Genomic DNA, 20,114 nt, shown 5'->3' with positions numbered 1-20,114 from the left:
CCCCACTTTAAGATTTGCTGGGGGTGATTTTTCAGGCCTTCTAGAGGGAATATTTTAGGGTATCTTATTGAGGGGACCTCTAGGTGGCACCATAGTGGACAGAGTGCCAGGCCTGGAGTCAGGAAGACTCATCTGAGTTCAAGTCTGGCCTCAGAAAGATCTATGTTCTAGTGGCTCAACCACTGTGAGATATAAGGTGAGTCATTCTATGTCTCTGGCTTTGGGTTCTTGATCTATCAAGTGAAGATAATTTGCTCTGCTTCCCCTATAAGATCTAATGAGATAATGGATGTGAAAATTCTGGCAAATATGAATCACCCTAGAAATGTGAGGCGATAAGACCAAAAGAGCTAAAGCAATCTTTTTCTTTTCTTTTAAAATGCTCCACTGATGCTTTTTTCTTTTTTTCACACTGACAACTTCTTTTATTCTTCCCCTCTCCACCCTCCCTGCCCCCGGACAGTAGAATCTTCTCTTTACAATTTTTTAAAAACATTTTTCCCAATTACATGTAAAGACAATTATTAAAATCTAGATCTTTAAAAAAATTTTTTGAGTTCCAAATTTTCTCCTTCCTTCCCTCATTTCCCTCTTCCCAGAGACGGTAAGCAATTTGAGATAGGTTTTTCATGTGCAATCATACAAAATGTATTTCTATATTAGTCATGTTATGAAAGGAAACACAATCCAAAAAAAATACACAAAATAAAGAAAGTGAAAAATTGTACATTTCGATCTGTATCCAGACTGTTATCAGTTCTTTCTCTGGATATGGATAGCACTTTTCATCATGAGTTCTTTGGAATTGTCTTGGATTATTGTATTGCTGAGAAGAGCTAAGTCATTTTCAGTTGATCATAGTACAATATGGCTATTACTGTGTACAATGTTCTCCTGGTTCTACTCGCCTCATTTTGCATCAGTTCATACGTTTGAAATCAGCCTACTTGTCACTTGTTATAGCACAATTGTGTTCCATTACAATAATTTAGCACAACTTGTTCAGCCATTTCCCAATTGGTGGGCATCTCAATTTCCAATTCTATGCCACCATAAAAAGCACTGCTCTAAATACCCTTGTACAAATAGGCCTTTTGGGGGGCAGCTAGGTGGCGCAGTGGATAAAGCACCGGCCTTGGATTCAGGAGTACCTGAGTTCAAATCCGGCCTCAGACACTTGACATTTACTAGCTGTGTGACCCTGGGCAAGTCACTTAACTCCCATTGCCCCGCAAAAAACAACAACAAAACAAAAACAAAAAACAAATAGGCCTTTTTTCCCCTTTAAAAAAATTTTTTTGGTCGGATGACAGAGGCTTGTGAAGGAAAGGGACGAGGTGTTTGGGCTAGGCTGTAGCTATGCCATTCTTCAATATTCAAACCCGGCTGGGCATCAGTGTTGACAAATAGATGACAATTATGAGTACTGAACAACCTTACAAAATGCCAGCCCGACACCATACTTTTGAAAAGTAATTCATTGAGTGTGCCCACGGAATTGGTATGACCCGAGTCAAGAAAGAATGCAAACTGGAATATGAAGATTTCATTGAATGTTTGCATAGGCAGAAAACGATAGAACCCTTGGGAATGGTCATGAAGTAGAAGGAGAAGCTAATGAAGGAAGGGAAGTATACTCCCCGACCTCACCATTCATGCAAGGAAGAGTCAAGGCCTTGACCAGTCAGTGGTGACATTGAGTGGATTCATTCTTTTTTTTTTTTTAAAGTGAGGCAATTGGGGTTAAGTGACTTGCCCAGGGTCACACAGCTAGTAAGTGTTAAGTGTCTGAGGCCGGATTTGAACTCAGGTACTCCTGAATCCAGGGCTGGTGCTCTATCCACTACACCACCTAGCTGCCCCCAAGTGGCTTCACTCTTTATGATGGGATGAAAGTATACCCTGTTGTCCATGGGAAATGCCTATTTCTTAAAACAGATGCCTCCTTCCAAAGGCTACAAATCAGAGCATGAAGCTATCCTGCTTTCCCCTGTCCCCAGTTCTCTTTGTCCTTTGCCATTAGGGCAACCACACCAGGCAAGTTGGTGGCAGTGGTTCACCCTCGAATATATGATTTGTGATTCTGCCTGTATCTGAAAATAAGCATTTTGGAAAGTAAACATGTACCAGTGTATTTGTTCTCTTCCTCAAAAAAAATTAAAAAAAAATTTTTGGGGGGACATAGACCTAGCAGTGGGATTGCTAGATCAAAGGGTGTGCACAGTTTTATAGCTCTTTGGGCATAGTTCCAAGTTGCTCTCCAGAATGGCTGGATCAGTTCAAAACTCTACCAACAGTACATTAGTAACTTTAAATAAAAATGTTTGTTATTTTAAAAAAAACAGTACATTAGTGTTCCAATTTTCCTTTGGTATTGATATGGGGAGAGCGATAGGAGAAAGCACGTGGGTCCTTAGGATTCCTCTGTAAAGAATTACACTCTCGCACAAGACCTAATCAGGAATAAGAGAACAGGTTTATTGGGGTACAAGAGAAACCGGCCGGGAGGAAGGTTTTGCCAGAACAAAACGCTTCCCCCCAACTGACTTGTGGGGTGCCATTTTATAGGGTTTAGATGGGGGGGTGGGTAAGAGTCTCTTATTGGGTGAGGGGCTGGTGGTCTTCCCGCGCTGTGGTAGGAAGAATCCCTCGTGAGAGATCTGGTGGTGGGTGTCAACTTTGTCCTGATGGGTCTAAGCAGTCTGCTGATGGGCGGTTCCAGGTGGTCTTCTCCTGGATTACCTCATCCAGATGCTTAGGAGGACTGGAATGTGGGGTGATGGTCCTGGAGCATGCTCAGTTCAATCTGTGCCGCTTATCTCCGTTAGGTGAGTGTGTGTGTCCTTGATTGTGTTCAAGGAGAGGCCTACTTGATTTCAAGGGAAAACCCCTGAGGTTTCAAGGAAAAGGTTCCTTGAACCCCCCAGAGAATTGTTGGGGTGACCGGGGCCCATAATCCTCCCATGACAGTATCTTCCCTTGTAACAAATATGAAAAGCTAAGAAAAGCAATCAACATATTGTCCATGTCTGAAAACATATGCCTCACTTACTTATAATCCACCATCTCTCCTCCAAGAGGTGGGAGGCATGTTTCCCAGTCAGTCTTCTGAAGTCACAATTGATCATTGGAGCTGCGTTAAGAAAGGTGTAGCTTCAATGAATCAATAAGTTTTTAGTAAGCACATACTGTATGCCAAACACTGTGGAAAAAAGGTAAATCAGTCCTTATTGTAAAGGAGGCCTGTGCACATAGAAGCATGGCAAAATGTAGACCAAATAGAGACAAGATGATTGGGGAGAAGGCATGAGGAGCTGGAGGCATCAGGAAATGCCTAGGGTAGGTGTAGGTACTTGAGCTGAGTGTTGAAGTAGACTAGGGATTGATTATAAAAGGCAAAGGTGGGGAGGGAGTGCACTCAAGACATGGTGGACAACCAGTGCTCGTTCTAGGAACGAGCAATGGTAAGTAGGCCAGTATGAATGTATTGTAGAGTGTGTAAGGGGAATGATTTATAAGAACGACAGAAAGATAAGATGGAGCCAGGTTGGAAAGATACTTAAATGCCAAATCGAGCAATTTATATCTGATCCCTCAGCCTTTTCTCCCCTCTGATTGGAGGGCAAGAAGGTAGAATACTAACTCCCACCCAAAGCATTTTTTTATAGAGAGCAGAATCTGGACTTTGAGGCTCCCTCGACTTTCCATCTGCAGCTCTGCTTGGTTTCAACTTCCAAGAACAAGATGGCCCCATGATGGCTGCCCTGAGGTGTCCCCCTGCCCTTTCCCAGCTTCCTCGTTATCTTCCCCCATCAGATTTCAAGTTCCTTGAGGGCATGGACTGTCTTTCTTTTTCTTAATGTATCCCTAGTGTTTAGCACAGAGCTAGGCACATAGTAGGTACTTAATATATTTTTAAAATTGAGCCATCTGATTTGAGGTAGGGAGGGGGGCGTGGTTAAACCTGTACTTCAGGGGGGAAGTATTTTGGTGGCTCTGTGAAAGATAGATTGGTATGGAGAGAAACTTAGGGCAGACAATTACATCAGTAGAACACATTGGTACTTTTGTGGTGGTAAAGCTATTATTTACCCCTTCCTGCATTTTTCCTGGTCATATATATTCTCTATATGTGCATCACTTAACACAGGTGCCCTGACCTGTGTTCCCTGTCTATGGATGACCCTGTTGAATTTGGATAAAATACATTTATAATTGCTCTCTTCAAGAACCATCACCTTCAACAGAGTTGTAGCTTTCTCTAGCTTCTTTCAGTAGCACGTGAATAGGAGCAAAAGAGGTGGATAGTGAAAATAATCCAGAGCTGAGGTTTGGCAAGGGAGGAATGGTAACAGTAAAAGAGGTTGAGTAGAGGACATTGAGTGAGGCATTGAATTGCCTAATTATATGGTGGAGACCAGAAAGAGAAGAAAGTAAAGAGAAGAAGCAGTGGGCTAAGAAATTACTTGAGGGGTGAATGGATTGGAGGTCGTGATGAGGGCAAAGAGTAGATTTAGGAGTGAGGCACAGAGAGAGATGGAATGATAGGAGGTTTTGTGCACAGAGAGAGTAATGTTTCAACTTCTTGCCTCTAACTACACTTCCTTCACTTAGGCTTATCATTTTCAACAACAGTCTCCTAATGTGACTCATTTTTAGATTTATCTTTTTTTTTTTTTTTTTTTGCTGGGCAATGAGGGTTAAGTGACTTGCCCAGGGTCACACAGCTAGTAAGTGTCAAGTGTCCGAGGCTGGATTTGAACTCAGGTACTCCTGAATCCAGGGCCGGTGCTTTATCCACTGAGCCACCTAGCTGCCCCCTTTTGATTTATCTTACCCCCTAGCTTAAGTAAATCTCCCAAAGGCTCCATTTCCTTAAACAGCAAAGGGATTACAAGTCATTGGTAGGGACGAATGTTTTTACCTCTTCCCAGTAGTCCCTACATTCTATGCTAAATAGCAATTGTTCTGTTGGCTAAAGAATTCTAAAACCCTGTTTTGTGTAAATAGCAACTAGTTGTAGAATTCTGAATGAAATTGTGACATTTCTATTACATCTTCAGGAACCACCATCAAAGCCTGGTCTCTTCTTCTACACATGAAACAAGTAAAGAAAGGTACCAGACAGTCCATGATCAAGTATAAAATCATGAGGCATTGATTTAAGTAGAAAGTCGGCATAATTTAGTGGATAGAGGGCTAGACTTGGAGTCATGAAGAGTGGGGTTCAAATCTCTTCTCTGCTATTTACTATGTAACACTCAACAAGTCACTGAGTAACTACTCTCAGTCTCAAATTCCTAATTTGTAAAAGGGGGACGATAATCGGACCTGTTTGGCAGGGTTCTTGTGAGGATTGAATGGAATAATGTAAGTAAAAACGATTCACTAAACCTTAAAACACAATATAAATATGAGACTTTAGAGAAAGGAGCGATCATTTAGTTCCCTTGGGCTAAAGGGGTCTTGGAAAGCTTCATGGAGGAGATGGGCCTTGAGTGGGGCCTTGAATGATAGGAATGTAGAGATGCCAGAGGACATGTACATCTTATTCACTTTGTTCTTCCCTCATTTCAAGAACTGCCACCTTTTTAGAGTGCAGGTGTTCTTACTTGCTTTCTGGGATTATAAGGAAGCTGACAGTTGGCTGAAGGGAGCTGAGCCTTAAAGCAAGTTGTGTCTCCTGCAGATGCACAACCGTTCAGATCCTCCCCTGGAAATGCAGACAAGTGGATGAAGTGGTGCGATGAACACAAAGTTCTTCATAGTCGCCTAGACCTCGTGGAAGAGGTACTGGAGCCGTGGGATGGGGTGGGAGAAAAGGTGGAAGGAATGGGGTGGCAACTGGCAGCTATGGGAATGGTGGGGGCAGAGGAGGAAGAGTAGAGAGGGGACTCAATCACTTTTTTTTTTTTTAGTGAGGCAATTGGGGTTAAGTGACTTACCCAGGGTCACATAGCTAGTGTCAAATGTCTGAGGCCGGATTTGAACTCAGGTTCTTCTGACTCCAGGACCGGTGCTTTATCCACTGCGCCACCTAGCTGCCCCCTCAATCACTTATTGAACCTAGTATATGTCCAGCTCTGTGCCAACTGCTGAGAAAAACAAGGAAACAAAGGTTCATGCCCATGTCTTCCCCAGCTAGGGGAGACAAGACTCATGGATGTGAAGTAATGAGAAAACAGTATAAAGCAACATAGAATCAAGTCCTAAATTTTAGACTAGCCTACTCTGGAGTATCCAAAAAAAAGCAGAAAGAAACAGCAAAAATCTCTTGGAAGAAGTGGGTCTTCAAAGATAAGTAGGTAGACCAAGATGATCAAAGGGGATCAGGTAAGGGGACCAATGCTGGCACCTCCATTAGGTGCTTTTCTCATAAGTGGAAGAGAAAAGTTCAGTATAGACCCCTGGTAATGACTAGAAGTCAAGGATCATAGGATCACAGACTGAGAGCAGGAAGGTGGACCATAAAGATCATCTAGTCTGCCATTTTATACACGAAGAAGCAAAGAACAGGGTTATGTAGTGACTTATCAAGGAATTATGGGTAATAAATAACTATGCTGGGATTTGAACTCAGGTCCTCTGTCTCCAGTACTCTTTCCACAGCATTCTGGTGCCTCTTGGCAGTTTTACTTTTCAATCTTCATATCCTTAGTACCTAACTCAGTGCCAAGTACATAGTAGATGCTCATTATTTGTTGAATTGTATAGTGATAATGATAACAAAGAATAATAATAGTGGCTTATCATGATCACCACCACCAGTAGCAGCAGCAGCACCAGTAGTAGTAGTAAAAATTAAAAAAAAAAAAAACACCTGAGTAGTAGTAGTAGCAGCAGCAGCAGTCTAGACCTGTAATTTTATCAGTACTAGAAGTTCCTCCTTAAGGAAACTTCCTTTCTTTTTTTTTTCTTTTTGCGGGGCAATGAGGGTTAAATGACTTGCCCAGGGTCACACAGCCAGTAAGTGTCAAGTGTCTGAGGCTGGATTTGAACTCAGGAACTCCTGAATCCAGGGCTGGTGCTTTATCCACTGCACCACCTAGCCGCCCCCAGGAAACTTCCTTTCTTAATGCAGATTAAAAACTGTTCTTAGAATTGTCTGGGAGCACTGAAATGTCCAGTGACTTGCCCAAGGTCACACAGTCAGGATACATCTGAGTTAGAACTTAAACTCATGTCATTTTGACTTGGAGACCTGCTCTCTGTATGGAACGGCTTCTCCTAGTGGCCATATGATTGATGATTCTCATCATCACCATCTTCAGGGAAGACACAATAAATTCAAACACTTGTTTCTAAAGTTGCTTAATATGCCACACACATACTTTTTTTTTTGCTTAATAACTATTTTATAAAAAGTTAAACTGAGAGTCTTAAAAACAACAATGCATTTTTTGCTTTATTTTGTCATTTCTTTTTAGCAATGCATTTTAAATGAAAATTTTTCAAATTCTAAAGTCATTATTTTTCCATATGGCCACTAGAGGGAAGCATGACCAAAGTAATGTGAGCCAGCATCCTTTGAAAGGATGGGGACAAACGTTTTCCTGTTAACTTGTTATCTCGTTATTATCGATACCATTGGACATAATTTCTGACAATTTCCCTCCCTCCTTCCCTACCCCATAAGTCTTCCCTTATAACGACTATGGAAATAAGCAACCCAGACAAACCGACCAGCCCGGCAAGGACATCTGATAGCATATAGCTCCTCCCCAGAGTCCCAGCATTTATATAGAGCCTACTGTGTGCTAGGCACTGTGCTGAGTGCTTTACCAATATTTCACTTGATCTTCACAACAACCCTGGGAGGTGGTTGCTGTTTTTTCAGTCATCTGAGTCATGTCCAAATCTTCAGGACCCCAATTGGGGTTTTCTTGGCAAAGATACTAGAGTGATTTTCAATTTCCTTCTCCGGCTCATTTTACAGACGAGGAAACTCAGGCAGAGAGGGTTAAATGATTTGCCCAGGGTCACACAGCTAGTCTGAGGCTAGATTTGAACCCAGGTCTTCCTGACTCCAGACCCAGTGGTCTATCCACTGGACTGTGTAGCTGCCAGATAAATAGGGTAGAAATGATATGATAAATGATATTATTATGATACATGTGATACATACATACATACTACTATGATACATCTTTTTACAATGTAGGTTTGGTTCCACTTGCAATTCCAGCATGGCCCTCACCCCTATATATGACTCTGTATGATGAATGCAGGACAGTAGCTAGCCTAATCCTGACTCAGCCTTGCCCCCAGACTAGAGAATCTGGTGCTGATATATCGCATATTGAGCTCTTCTTCTCTCTCCCTTGTCCTGACCTTTTCTCTGTCTCCTTACCAGACCCTGGACAAGACTGTGGAGCACTTAGAGTCTGAAGTGAAGAACCTGCTTAACCTGATGGATAGCATAGCATGGAACTTGCCCCCAGAGCCCGGGAGCCCTGTTGAGGACTTCTTTGGAGATGGTGCGTGTCCCCAGGATGGCCCTGAATGCCCTGGCTTCAGCTCAGCCTCCCATTTTTTTTCATCCCAAGAACAGCTCCAGCTGAAATTTAATGAGGCTCTAGGGTATCTGGGGGTAAAAAGTGAGAGGAGGAGTAATAATAGCTATCATTCATATAGCACCTACTATGTGCCAGGCATTGTGCTAAGTGCTTTACTAATATTTGATCCTCACAACTCTGTCAGGTTAGGTGGTTGTCCTTCATAACTGAAGAGGACCAAAATGACATTGCTATGTTGGGGTCAATGTACAGTGTGTCCAACTGGGCCTAGTCAGAGCAATATAAGCTCAGAAGGCTCTACCACAATCAGGCACAAATAGTCCGTCCATGTGAACATTCAGAATGGAGAGGTTTGTAAAGTTGCACATCTCATGTTTCTTTGGAGCTATTCTGAAGTAAGTGCTATGATTATCCCCATTTTCCAGTTGAGGAAACCGAGGCAACTCAAGGTTAATGATTTGCCTGGGGTCACACAGGTAGCAAGAGTTTGAGGCAGGTCTTGAACTTGAGTTTTCTTGAATCTGGGTCCAGTGCTCTATCTACTGTACCACCTAGCTACCTCAGGAAGTAGGAATAAGGAAGCAGTAGGGCTTGGGTGCCTTTCAGTGGGAGAATAAGGGGATATGGGTACGTACAGATGTAACACAGACAACGGTACCAGGATGGTTTCAGGCCTTCAAGAAAAAGGATGATTCCCTACCTCCCCTGAAGTTTTATCAACATTCTTCTCTCCCCCTTCTCATTCTTAGTAAGGACGGCTACCCAAAGACCAAAACAAGATCACATGAGAGATCCCAGCTTTTGGAAGAAAATGTGGTTCTCAGAATGTGAGGTCTTTGTCTAAGCCCAAATGCCCAGTTTGGCTAAGCTGGTGTCTGGAGGAGGTTCCTAACCTGGGGCAGAGGGGCGGGAGAAGAAATTAAGTAGACTTTATTCTGTGTGCATAGCTTTGCTTTTGGATGTACACACATACACACATGACATACACATGTATATATGACACTTGCATGTGTCACAGTGCTATGAATGCATGTAACAAACCTATCTTTTATGTGGGCTTCTATGTGTTATATCTCATATATACAATACACATATACACACATGTAACACACCTGTATCATGTGTTTAGTTTTAGACACATGGCATTGTGTGTATACCTTATATGTGCATATGAATAAACACATGTAATTGAGGGTTGTTTTGGTCAGGTCCTGTGAAGGGATAGATGATTCCCTGGGGTAGAGACTCTCTTAACAAAGGCAGAATAGTGTCTGTTTTGTAATTTATACTCTGGAACCCCAAGAGGGTCACCCAGATGATATGGGTCAGAAAGAGGGCTTTAACCAAGCTCTCAATGCCAGAACCCTGCCACACTCACTCTGCCAAATTGCTTCTCTAACTTTTTCCTTTTGGAAACACTGGCCCGAACTCAAGGGCTGCTAAGGTACTAAGATGTTCCCATTCCTGCTGTCAACAGGAGGAAAAATAGACATGGCTGGATCTTGCCATCTCTTCAGCTCTGCTGATGAGCAAAAGGAGCTCCCCGCAGACAAGGAAGAGGATGCAGGGGGAGGGGAGATGTGGTAAGCCTCAGTGAAGGAGATCTGTCTACTGTGGGCCAGTCTCCCTCCTCCTACTTGCCTTTCTTCGTGCATCACCTCCTCCCCCAGTTCCCTGGAGCCTTAACCACCCTTCTGCACCTCGTACTGCCTCCGTAGGTGAGGTCTTCAAGACAGCTCCCAGAAGAGTGTGGGGGATTTCTGGGAAAGGGAGCTATATATGTAAACAGGGAGATAAGAGCTGCTGTCTCCACTACTCTAGACTTCCTCTTAGCAAACTCAAGGTCTTTCAAAATGTTCCTGAAGAAGGAGCTGGATTCCCCATGCAGAACAGCAGGACAAAGGACAAGGGCTGGGCAGAATATGACCTTCAGCAACTGTGACCTGGGCAGTGGGCTTTGACATCACCAGCTTTCTCGTGCTGTGGTCATTTTACTCCTTATCTCCTCTCTCCCTCTCAGACACCACATTCCCTTTTGCTTTCTCCTCCCTCCTCCTTAACCAAACCCTCCCTCAAGGGAAGATCTCTCCTTAATAAAGTCATACATTGGAATGAGTTTGAAGTCTTTTGTGAATGCCCTCTTAGAGGAGTTGGTATCTCACACCTATCTCTGATACTGAAATAAAAAGCTTTGAGCCAATGGGGAAGGGCACCATTTGAGCACTGGTTGGGGACAGGAACAGGGAGTTAATTGGAAGAAAGTTTCCAGTTTTAGGGATGAGGTGGCTCTTCATTTTAGCCCCACAACACACAGGAGTTGGGAGAGGTTCTCCCCAACAAAGAAGCCTCTCCCTCCCTGCAAATCTAGACACCCTCCCACCCCACCCCTCTCCCCCAGGCATTCAATCAGCTTTTCCTTCTGGGCTGATGCTGTTTCCACCCACCATGAAACCTCCTGTTTCTTACAGAATCCCTCTGAGGACCAAGAGGACCTGGGGCTGAGGGCAGCAGTGACTTCGCAGCTCTTTGGATAACTCCTCCCCACGTGGCTGATATTTCATCCACTTGGATACATGTTGGAAAAGGCTGTCGTGTAATAAATGTGTCTGGTACTGTGAACTTGAAGACTGTTGTACTGTTGCAGCCACAAGTCAGACGCTTCTCTTTTTATTTTGCTTAGAACACCCCAGCAAGGAAAACTGCCCAAAATGAGGAGGTGGAAGCAGGAGACCCAGATGGGAGGAAAAGGGTGCTTTGGGAAACAACTGGCCCACAGGAAACCATTGGGTACCTCAGGGGTAAGGAAACTCAGGAGACCCCTGGGTGCTCTTACTGTTGGATTCCAATTCCTAGAACAAAGGGACTTACCCTGAGTTCCTTGAACTTAAAAAAAAATTATAACTAGATTTCAATATAAACACAAGTATTTAAAACATTATTCTGGACAGGAGGGGGTCATAGAGTCAACCGGACTGCCAAAAAGTGGTCCAATTAAAGGCCCCCTGCATAAAAGGAAGGAAGCTTTAGATACACAAAAGGTAGTTATTTCTTGGAGACTAGGAAGGGAAAGTATTGAAAAGGAGAAGAGAATTGGAAAGGAGAGAAAGGAAAGGTAAAAAAGGGAAAGAGAAGAGGGCAAAGAGGTTGGACAAGGCAAAGGGTGGCAGGTCTCTGATCTGTCTGTGTATCCTTGGGTAAATATCTCTGGCCAAGTTTCCCCATATGTAAAACAAGGTGGTTGAATCAGGTGATCATTAAAACTCCCTAACTTTAGTTCATTTACTATAGTAATCCAGTGGTTCAGAACATTTTTTATTCCTCAGTCATCTTGAAACAACAACAAAAATGGGTACTGAACCCCATGGATAATTTAACATTTGTAATAATATTCTTTAGATTCATTTATTAAGTACTTATAATAGCTACAGTGATAACTCCCCCCCACCTCCACCCCAAACTAAAATTTGTATTATATAATTCTATAATCCTGGAAACCCTAAATATAATTTTTTGTATTTCTAATCTTTCTAATAGTATTTTATTTTTCCCAATTACATGTAAAGATAGTTTTTTTGTTTTGTTTTGTTTTTTTGCAGGGCAATTGGGGTTAAGTGACTTGCCCAGGGTCACACAGCTAGTTAGTGTTAAGTGTCTGAGGCTAGATTTGAACTCAGGTACTCCTGAATCCAGGCCTGGTGCTCTATCCACTGTGCCATCTAGCTGCCCCCAAAGATAGTTTTCAACATTCATTTTTGTAAGATTGAGTTTCAAATTTTTCTTCCTTCCTCCCTTCTCTTCCCTCTTTCCCAAACAGAAATCTGATATAGGTTATATATGTACAATCTAAATATAAAATTAAACTGTAATTATATAATTACAAATATTTTGAGACATTTTGTAAGAATTAAAAGTAATCCAGGGGCAGCTGGGTGGTGCAGTGGATAAGTCACCAGCCCTGGATTCAGGAGGACCTGAGTTCAAATATGGCCTCAGACATTTGACACTTACTAGCTGTGTGACCCTGGACAAGTAACTAAACCCTCATTCCCCTGCAAAAAAAAAAAAAAGTAATCCATCAAGATCACATGTGCTTACTATTTTCTGCAAAACTTCATATTAAATTCCTTTATTTTATAAACTTACTTGAATAGAAATCACATTCTAATGAACTGTTACAACCTGGAGACTATTTAACATAATATTATAATCACACATAAGCTTACATTCAATGTTGTACATTTTAAAATTTAAAGAAAGGTTTGCAATGTCTGGCTCAACACCAGACACAATCTTAAATTTGTTTCCACATCAAGTTTATTTCTATATTTTGATTTAACACAAGAAAGTGAAAATGTTCATTCATGCAAATATGTACAGGAAAGGGTAGATAAGTTTACAAGCTCTTACTGAGAACTGGAAATTCATTTTTTATTTTCAGCCAGAAAACATACGGGACTGTCATTTTTAAGTGATGTTTAGTCTAAAATCCATTGATATATCAATTAAATTTTCTTTTTCACCCATTATCATTTCATCAGTCAGACATAAAAGACATATCAAATGTGTCATGAATTTGATGAAATATATTGGAAATTATTCATTGAAAGTCACTTTTGGCTCTTGGCACAGCCCCCAGGGCGGGGTAGCGGCAGGTGTAGCTCCGCTCGGGGCACTACCGGCTGACACCCAGGTCAGGACCCCTCTGAAGCGTTCCAGGATCCTGAGGATGGCGCTCACAGGGGCCTTGGAGGCACCGTCCGAGGGAGAGCCGGACCATGAGAAGCCATTTTTGCTGAGGGCGATGCAGATCGCCCTGGTGGTGACTCTTTACTGGGTCATCTCCATCTCCATGGTCTTCCTGAACAAATACCTGCTGGACACTCCCTCCCTCCGCCTGGATGCGCCCCTCTTTGTCACCTTCTACCAGTGCCTGGTGACTGTCCTGCTCTGCAAGGCCCTCAGCCTGCTGGCCACCTGCTGGCCGGGCACCGTGGACTTCCCCTCTGTGCGGATGGACATGAAGGTCTCCCGGAGCATCCTGCCCCTGTCCGTGGTATTCATTAGCATGATCACCTTCAACAACCTCTGTCTCAAGTAGGTTGGAGTGGCCTTCTACAATGTGGGCCGCTCACTCACCACCGTCTTCAATGTCTTACTTTCCTACCTGCTGCTCAAGCAAACCACCTCCTTCTATGCCCTGCTTACCTGTGGCATCATCATTGGTGGCTTCTGGCTTGGTGTGGACCAGGAGGGAGAAGAAGGCACCCTGTCGTGGGTGGGCACCCTGTTTGGGGTGCTAGCCAGCCTCTGTGTCTCCCTCAATGCCATCTACACCAAGAAGGTGCTGCCGGCAGTGGACGGCAGCATTTGGCGGCTGACCTTCTATAACAACGTCAACGCCTGCATCCTCTTCCTTCCCCTGCTGCTACTCTTTGGGGAGCTGCAGACCCTGGCCGTCTTCGACAAGCTGGGCAGCGCCCACTTCTGGGGCATGATGACCCTGGGTGGGCTCTTCGGCTTTGCCATCGGCTACATGACAGGCCTGCAGATCAAGTTCACCAGCCCCCTGACCCACAATGTGTCAGGCACGGCCAAGGCCTGTGCCCAGACGGTCCTGGCAGTCCTCTACTTTGAGGAGACCAAAAGCTTCCTGTGGTGGACAAGCAACATGATGGTGCTGGGTGGCTCCTCGGCCTACACGTGGGTGAAAGGGCTAGAGATGAAGAAAGCCCAGGAGGAACTGATCCCTAAAGAGAGCGAGAAGGGCGAGATGGGCGTGTGAGCCCTCCCTGCCCTGGTCAGAGAGCTTGGGATGAGGCTGGGGGGTCAGAGGGCAGGAAGGAACTCTCTGGGGGTGGGGGGGGACAGCAGAGCATATGAAGGCGGACAGATGTGGTCTGTGGGGGCAAGATCTTTACGTGGGGCACCCAGAGAGAGTGGCTGCCACAATGAAGGAATCCGGAGGCTGGTCCGGAGCTCCTGTGTCAGCAGACCCATTTCTCTAGTGTTTTATGGTTTACAGAGTTCTTTCCTCACAACGGCCTTGTGCAGTTGGGCACATGTTATTGTACCATTTTACAGGTGAAGAAACTGAGATTCGGGAATGGTGAGAGGCCACTTGGCCGATGTGTCGAGTCTTCTGAGAATTTCTCTCACCGCTGCCTGAAAAGAGGCATCAGTCTCTTTGTAAGGAGTAGCCAAAGATTGCCACGTGAACATCTGCCCCCCTCCCCTGCCTCTGGGGTGTTTGTAGACCCTGGAGGAGGGGTCTTCTTTGAGAGGAGTAAGCAGAGAAGGGGGTTATCTTAGGAACCCCAAGCCAGAGGGATGGGCCCTCCATCCTGCTCTCTTCTCCCATGGAGGATGTTGTGCCTAGAGGCTGTCAGTAACTATTGTAAATGTCCCCACTGGTCCCTGGGAACCTCGAGTCAGGAGTGGGAGGCAGATGTGGATGTGCCCATAAACAGAGCCCTCGTCCCTCCCTCACATCCCCATTCTCCAAAGCCCCCGAAAGCTGGTGCTAAATTTGCTGTCCCTGTCCTTGGCCCAAATGGAGAACAGTGGACCACCTGCCCATTGATGCGTGAGTGACTGAGAAGTCTGGCTAGGTAAGGACAGGGAGGCCATTCCCCTGCAGAACCATCCTTGGTCTCAGCCCCTGGCCTTGATGTGGGGAAGGTCAAACTCACTCCTCAGCCCTTGGCAAGTATTAGCCCCTTGGCCCTCCTTCGGTCTGCTGAGACATCCATCTCCACCAGGGTCCAGCCCCAAGCTTGGGTTCCAGCACGGATGAAAGTCCTGCAGCTGCCCGTATCTGCTCCCAGCCACAGCTCCCGGTGATCTGTCTCTAAGGTGACGGGTTAGCTGGGACTTGCAGTCACCGTGACCTGTGGGCAGGTACCTGCTTGAGAAACCTCTGACCTTGGTCTATTGCTCACTTGTTTTCTAGACTGGGATTTGGTAAGGGAGGCTCCTCATGTGAAGAGACCTCCCCCAAGTCCCAGGCGAGAGACACGTTTGACCTTACACTACCATTCCCTTGTCACTCCACCCCCAAATTGGGAGATCTAAATGATGCCTTGAGTGTTTCAAATAAGCCAGGAAAATGTGACTTCTTTCTTAATGCTGCTTATCCCCAAACAGGGGCCACAGGGCCCATCTATCACCTAGAAGTGAGGAGGGCTTGGGATTGTCAGTCTTCTCTGTCCACCCCACCCTCTTTCCTCCACATGATAAATATTGGCTTGACTTGTAATATGATTTACAAAATGCTAAGTGTGAGGGGCATTGTATCCTCATACTTTGAGAATGAATGTTGGAAAGGGGTGAAAGATCTGCCATGTACAGGTGCTTAATAAATACTTGATTGATTACAAAAAAAAAAAAAAAAAGAAAGTCACTTTTGGGGGGGGCGGCGGGACAATGAGGGTTAAGTGATGCTCAGGGTCACACAGCGAGTAAGTGTCAAAGTGTCTGAGGTCAGATCTGAACTCAGATCCTCCTGAATCCAGGGTCGGTGCCTTATCCATTGCGCCACCTAGCTGTCCCTACAGGATCAGTTCTCATATGGGTTTAAGGCTCTATCATGGGTCTTCCAGCAATTTACCTTGCTCAGGATTTGCTGTTGCACATGTAATGCCACGGACCTCTGACCTCAAATCCCAAGATTCATAACTTGGGATGTTCTATTGTATTTTATTAAGTATTTCACAATTAATTTTGACATGATTCTGCAGCACTCAGGGTGTTTGACAGGGTCAGGTTCAGTGCCTGGGTCTTCTCTCCCCATTTTACAGAATAAAAGGAGATCCCACATATGGAGATAGGATTTTGAGTCAATATTTTATACTGAGGGGGGCAGCTAGGTGGCACAGCGGATAAAGTACCAGCCCTGGATTCAGAAGGACCTGAGTTCAAATCCAGCCTCAGATACTTGACACTTACTAGCTGTGTGTCCCTGGGCAAGTCACTTAACCCTCACTGCCCTGCAAAAAAAACAAAAACAAAAAACACACAAAAAACAACAAAAAACCAAACAAATACTTTATGCTGAGACCAATATTTTAATTTACAAAGCACTTTGCTGACAGCAGCCCTGTGGGATGGATTAATAAAAGCATTATTCCCAGATGAGAAAACTGAGGGTCTGAGAGTTTAAGTGACTTGCTAAGTGACTAGACAACTGTTAAGTGTCCCAGAGCCAAGATTTTAACAGAAGTGTGCTGGCTTCAAATCCCTGCACTCTTTTTGACAGAAAACAGAAATGGATCCCAGCTGCAAAGATCTTATTGTGGCTGGTGCCCCCGTCTTTTTTCTTGTGGGACAATGGGGGTTAAGTGACTTGCCCAGGGTCACACAGCTAGTTAGTGTCAAGTGTCTGAGGCCGGATTTGAATTCAGGTCCTCCTGAATCCAGGGCTGGTGCTTTAGCCACTACACCCCCTAGCTGTCCCCACCCAGTCCTTTTTCAAGGGTCGCACTCCAAACCAACACAATATTTCACATGTGATCTAACCAGGGAATAGGATCCATACAACTCATTCTGGACCCTAATATGTTCATGAATGAAGACTAAGAAAAAAGCTGGCTGTTTGGGCAAGCTACTTGTCACTATCATGGACTCATTTTGAGCTTGCAACCAATTAAACCTGCCTCCTCCAATTTTTCTTTTCATTTGAACTACTATTCATCTAGGTCCTTTCTTATCCTTTAGCTGTGAAGTGATCATGAAAATCTAAGAATAGGATTTTACATTTATTGGTTTCAAATTTCATCCATTGGGTCCGATTCTTTCATCCAGTGTATTATGCATCTTTTTGTGGTGGGTTACCTGTAAATTCAATAAGCATAGACCAAGGGGCAGCTAGATGGCACAGTGGTTAAAGCACTGGCCCTGGATTCAGGAGGACCTGAGTTCAAATCCAGCCTCAGACACTTGATACTTACTAGCTGTGTGACCCTGGGCAAGTCACTTAACCCCAATTGCCTCACCAAAAAAAAGAAAAAAAGCATAGACCAGTTTAGCAAACTTCATCTCATCCACGTGTGTAAAGTTTGCTAATCCCACTGTCCTCGTGGCTGATAATGGTGAAAGGGGTTTCAGTATAGGCCACCCCAATCTGGAGAGTGACTACCCCTAAGGGCCATCTCTCACTCAGTCCCTATGAATATTCTCAACAGACACAAGAGCAGAGGACAAGGAGAGTAGGCTCTGCATTAGGGTACACGACTTACTATATACCTGAACTCCTGTGATTATTGTGTGTTTAAGGGACCGTGGGATAAGGGTACTGCATGTATTCACATGCCTGTGAGTAAGAAACTGTTTAACTCAGTGTCCTATCATCTCCAGGATCAAATGTCAGAACCTCTGTTTGACATTCAAAGCCCTTAAAGCCTGACCCCTGCCCTTTTTTCTTACAGTTTTCTTACACCTGTCTTGGGCATTTCCACCAGTTGTATCCCACATGTAGAATGATCTCCTTCCACATCCTCCCCTTCTATGGGAAGCCTTTGACCAATTAATGCCGATGGCCTGCCTCCATTGATCCTATCCTGCCCATAACCTGTCTGTATGTGGTTTTTTTCCATGTTCTCTCCCCATGTAAGCGGTATGTCCCCTTGAGAACAAGAACTGCCTTTTACCTTTTTTTGTATCCCCGGCACATACTATATGCTTAATAATAATCTTCTGGTATCTGTGCTATTCTCTATGGTTGCTAAGAGATGACAGCCAGTGGTTGGGTGTGGGACCAAGCAGCAAATTCTTCAGTGTCCCAGAAAGTAATCTGATTCAATAAACACACAGTAAGAACCCCTGACCTAGACGAAAAGATGGAAGTGAAGGAGGAGCCAGTCAATTCTTTCTGTTTGTTCCCACGACACCATCAGCCTGGGTTAGTCCTGTTTCTTGGCTCTGACTTTTTTTTTGGGCGGGGAAATAAAGGTTAAGTGACTTGCTCAGGGTCACACAGCTAGTAAGTGTCCGGATTTTAACTCAGGTCCTCCTGAATCCAGGGCCAGTGCTTTATCCACTGCGCCACCTAGTTGCCCCTCTTCCTGACTTTTGACGCTGAGCTTTCCATGTCTTGATCCTCTCCTTAGAGGCGATGCAACTGGCTTGCTGGCTTCCCGCAGACTTCCTCATCCCACCCAACCTTTATACATCATGCTTTCAGTCTTGCTGCTCTGCACCTGGACTTTGATCCACCACCCTTCGTATCCCCACATTGCCACAGTGACACTCCATTCATGTCTCCATTAGCAATATTGCAGTGCCTGCATTTGGAGAGTGAGCCCTTAGTCTCTTGAGGAAACAAAACATAGTCCCCGTGGACGACGACACACCCTTCCCACTGTGAAGGTGGGTTTCTACTTTAGCTCTGATGTCTATCCTCCAGGCCTCCTTTTTGGAAAGAAGCCTTAGCCCCTTTCAACAGCGAATCTGCCCCACAAACTCAAAAGCAAACCATACACCGCAGCCAGCTTAGAAGAGAGATGGCTTTAATTGGATAACAGCTTTCAGCTAGACATTCAGGTTTAAGGCATACATATCAGAAGAGAAGGCGCTTCAGTTGTCGCTAGCAGCTGCTGCTACATTCTCATGATTTGTGCATTAAAGGTACAGTACACAGTCTCCACGTAGACTTTAAAAGTGTTTGGCAATGACAGTCATTGTGACACATTCCCTCCAGACTACGTTTAAATGCCTTCCTACCCCCTTCACAAACATGCCCCCCCTCCCCAGAGAACCAGTCATCCCTTGTACCAGAAATGTTTGTGGCTTAAAAAATTTTTTTAAAAAGACATGCGTAGAGCAATGGCTATTTTTTAAAAAGTAAGCATTGCTTCAAAACACAATTAAAGAGTCTAAATGAAGCCAACAGTCTCAGAACGTGCAACAGGAAAATGGGACTATGGGAGGCTCTGAGGGAGGAAAGGAAACAAATTATCTACTTCAAGAAGCAGAAAGCTGGTGGCCACAGTGATGGATGGGAAAAAAATATCCTGAGAAAGTTCTAAAACATCTATCAAAGTCCTTCAGGGTGATATGGCATTAGGGAAGGGGAAGGGATGGGATGAAGAAGGGTATCTACGATGGATGTTTTGGCATCCACTTCTCACTGGAACATCTACAAAGGTCTGGGTTTTCTTTTTTTTTGGGGGGGGGGGAAGGCTTCTTTCCTTTCCCTCTTCTTGGTCAGAAGGCAAACACACGGGCTCAGTCGTTGCCTCCACATATCTTCAGCAGGATCTTCCGGTAATCCCCGGAGGTATCTCCCTGGCCACAGAAACCGAAGGAACAAGTTAGGCAAGAAAAGAAGAACCCTGTTTCCTGATTTCCTCACCTCAAGGGCCCCAATTTTGAGAAGCCACCCCTCCAAGCCCCAGCAGGATCTTGCATGTGCCAATGGAGCTAAACAGTATCTCCAGCAGGCCAAGGAGAGTGCCCTGGAGTCATTAAGAGCGGGCAAAGCCAAGATTCTTGGGGGTTTGGAGGCATCCAGGTCATGCTGGGGGCAGATGGCAAGTCAGGAAAAATGAGCCCCCTGGCTAACCACTAGAACAACTCTGCCCATCTATCCCTGCCCAAAGATCA

General features: G+C 44.6%; 4 protein-coding genes and 1 pseudogene across 7 annotated transcripts in view; 4 read left to right on the top strand and 1 right to left on the bottom strand.

Annotated features, from left to right (window-relative positions):
- Positions 1-11,585, top strand: part of PLAC9 (placenta associated 9) — a 71,185-nt gene extending 59,600 nt beyond the window's left edge. The window contains exons 2-6 of one of the 2 annotated variants that reach the window (XM_043984690.1): positions 5,064-5,117; positions 5,690-5,790; positions 8,354-8,477; positions 9,994-10,099; positions 10,985-11,585. In XM_043984690.1, the coding sequence (XP_043840625.1) occupies positions 5,099-5,117; positions 5,690-5,790; positions 8,354-8,477; positions 9,994-10,099; position 10,985 (351 nt within the window). In that variant the 5' untranslated portion in view covers positions 5,064-5,098 and the 3' untranslated portion in view covers positions 10,986-11,585. The remainder of the gene's footprint in view (positions 1-5,063; positions 5,118-5,689; positions 5,791-8,353; positions 8,478-9,993; positions 10,100-10,984) is intronic. The other variant, XM_043984688.1, reaches the window with a different exon arrangement.
- LOC122741328 lies at positions 1,360-1,680 on the top strand (annotated as a pseudogene).
- Positions 11,586-12,305: 720 nt separating the features above from the next.
- On the top strand, positions 12,306-13,760 carry LOC122742613 (GDP-fucose transporter 1-like). The gene has a single exon (XM_043986952.1). It carries the CDS (start codon positions 12,988-12,990, stop codon positions 13,612-13,614), a length of 627 nt encoding a protein of 208 aa, XP_043842887.1. The 5' UTR covers positions 12,306-12,987; the 3' UTR covers positions 13,615-13,760.
- LOC122738271 (GDP-fucose transporter 1-like) lies at positions 13,634-14,333 on the top strand. The gene is made up of 2 exons (XM_043980334.1): positions 13,634-13,723; positions 13,765-14,333. The coding sequence occupies exons 1-2, from the start codon at positions 13,634-13,636 to the stop codon at positions 14,296-14,298; spliced, it is 624 nt and encodes a 207-aa protein (XP_043836269.1). The 3' UTR covers positions 14,299-14,333.
- Positions 14,334-19,001: 4,668 nt separating this feature from the next.
- The window catches only part of ANXA11 (annexin A11), a 51,985-nt gene continuing 50,872 nt past the window's right edge, over positions 19,002-20,114 (bottom strand). For all 3 annotated transcript variants that reach the window (XM_043987739.1, XM_043987742.1, XM_043987740.1), the window contains exon 15: positions 19,002-19,796. In XM_043987739.1, the coding sequence (XP_043843674.1) occupies positions 19,737-19,796 (60 nt within the window). In that variant the 3' untranslated portion in view covers positions 19,002-19,736. The remainder of the gene's footprint in view (positions 19,797-20,114) is intronic.

Source organism: Dromiciops gliroides, chromosome 2 (genome assembly GCF_019393635.1).
Source record: "Dromiciops gliroides isolate mDroGli1 chromosome 2, mDroGli1.pri, whole genome shotgun sequence".
NCBI lineage: Eukaryota > Metazoa > Chordata > Mammalia > Microbiotheria > Microbiotheriidae > Dromiciops > Dromiciops gliroides.
This window is presented reverse-complemented; position numbering and strand designations above follow the sequence as displayed.

What these genes read in the sequence shown, in the direction of transcription:
- LOC122742613 (XM_043986952.1), top strand. Translation starts at nt 12,988, where the DNA reads ATGTTTAGTCTAAAATCCATTGATATATCAATTAAATTTTCTTTTTCA.
- LOC122738271 (XM_043980334.1), top strand. Translation starts at nt 13,634, where the DNA reads ATGTGGGCCGCTCACTCACCACCGTCTTCAATGTCTTACTTTCCTACC. An exon ending in CTTCTATGCCCTGCTTACCT is followed by an intron (nt 13,724 to 13,764) that starts GTGGCATCATCA and finishes GGTGTGGACCAG; the next exon opens with GAGGGAGAAGAAGGCACCCT.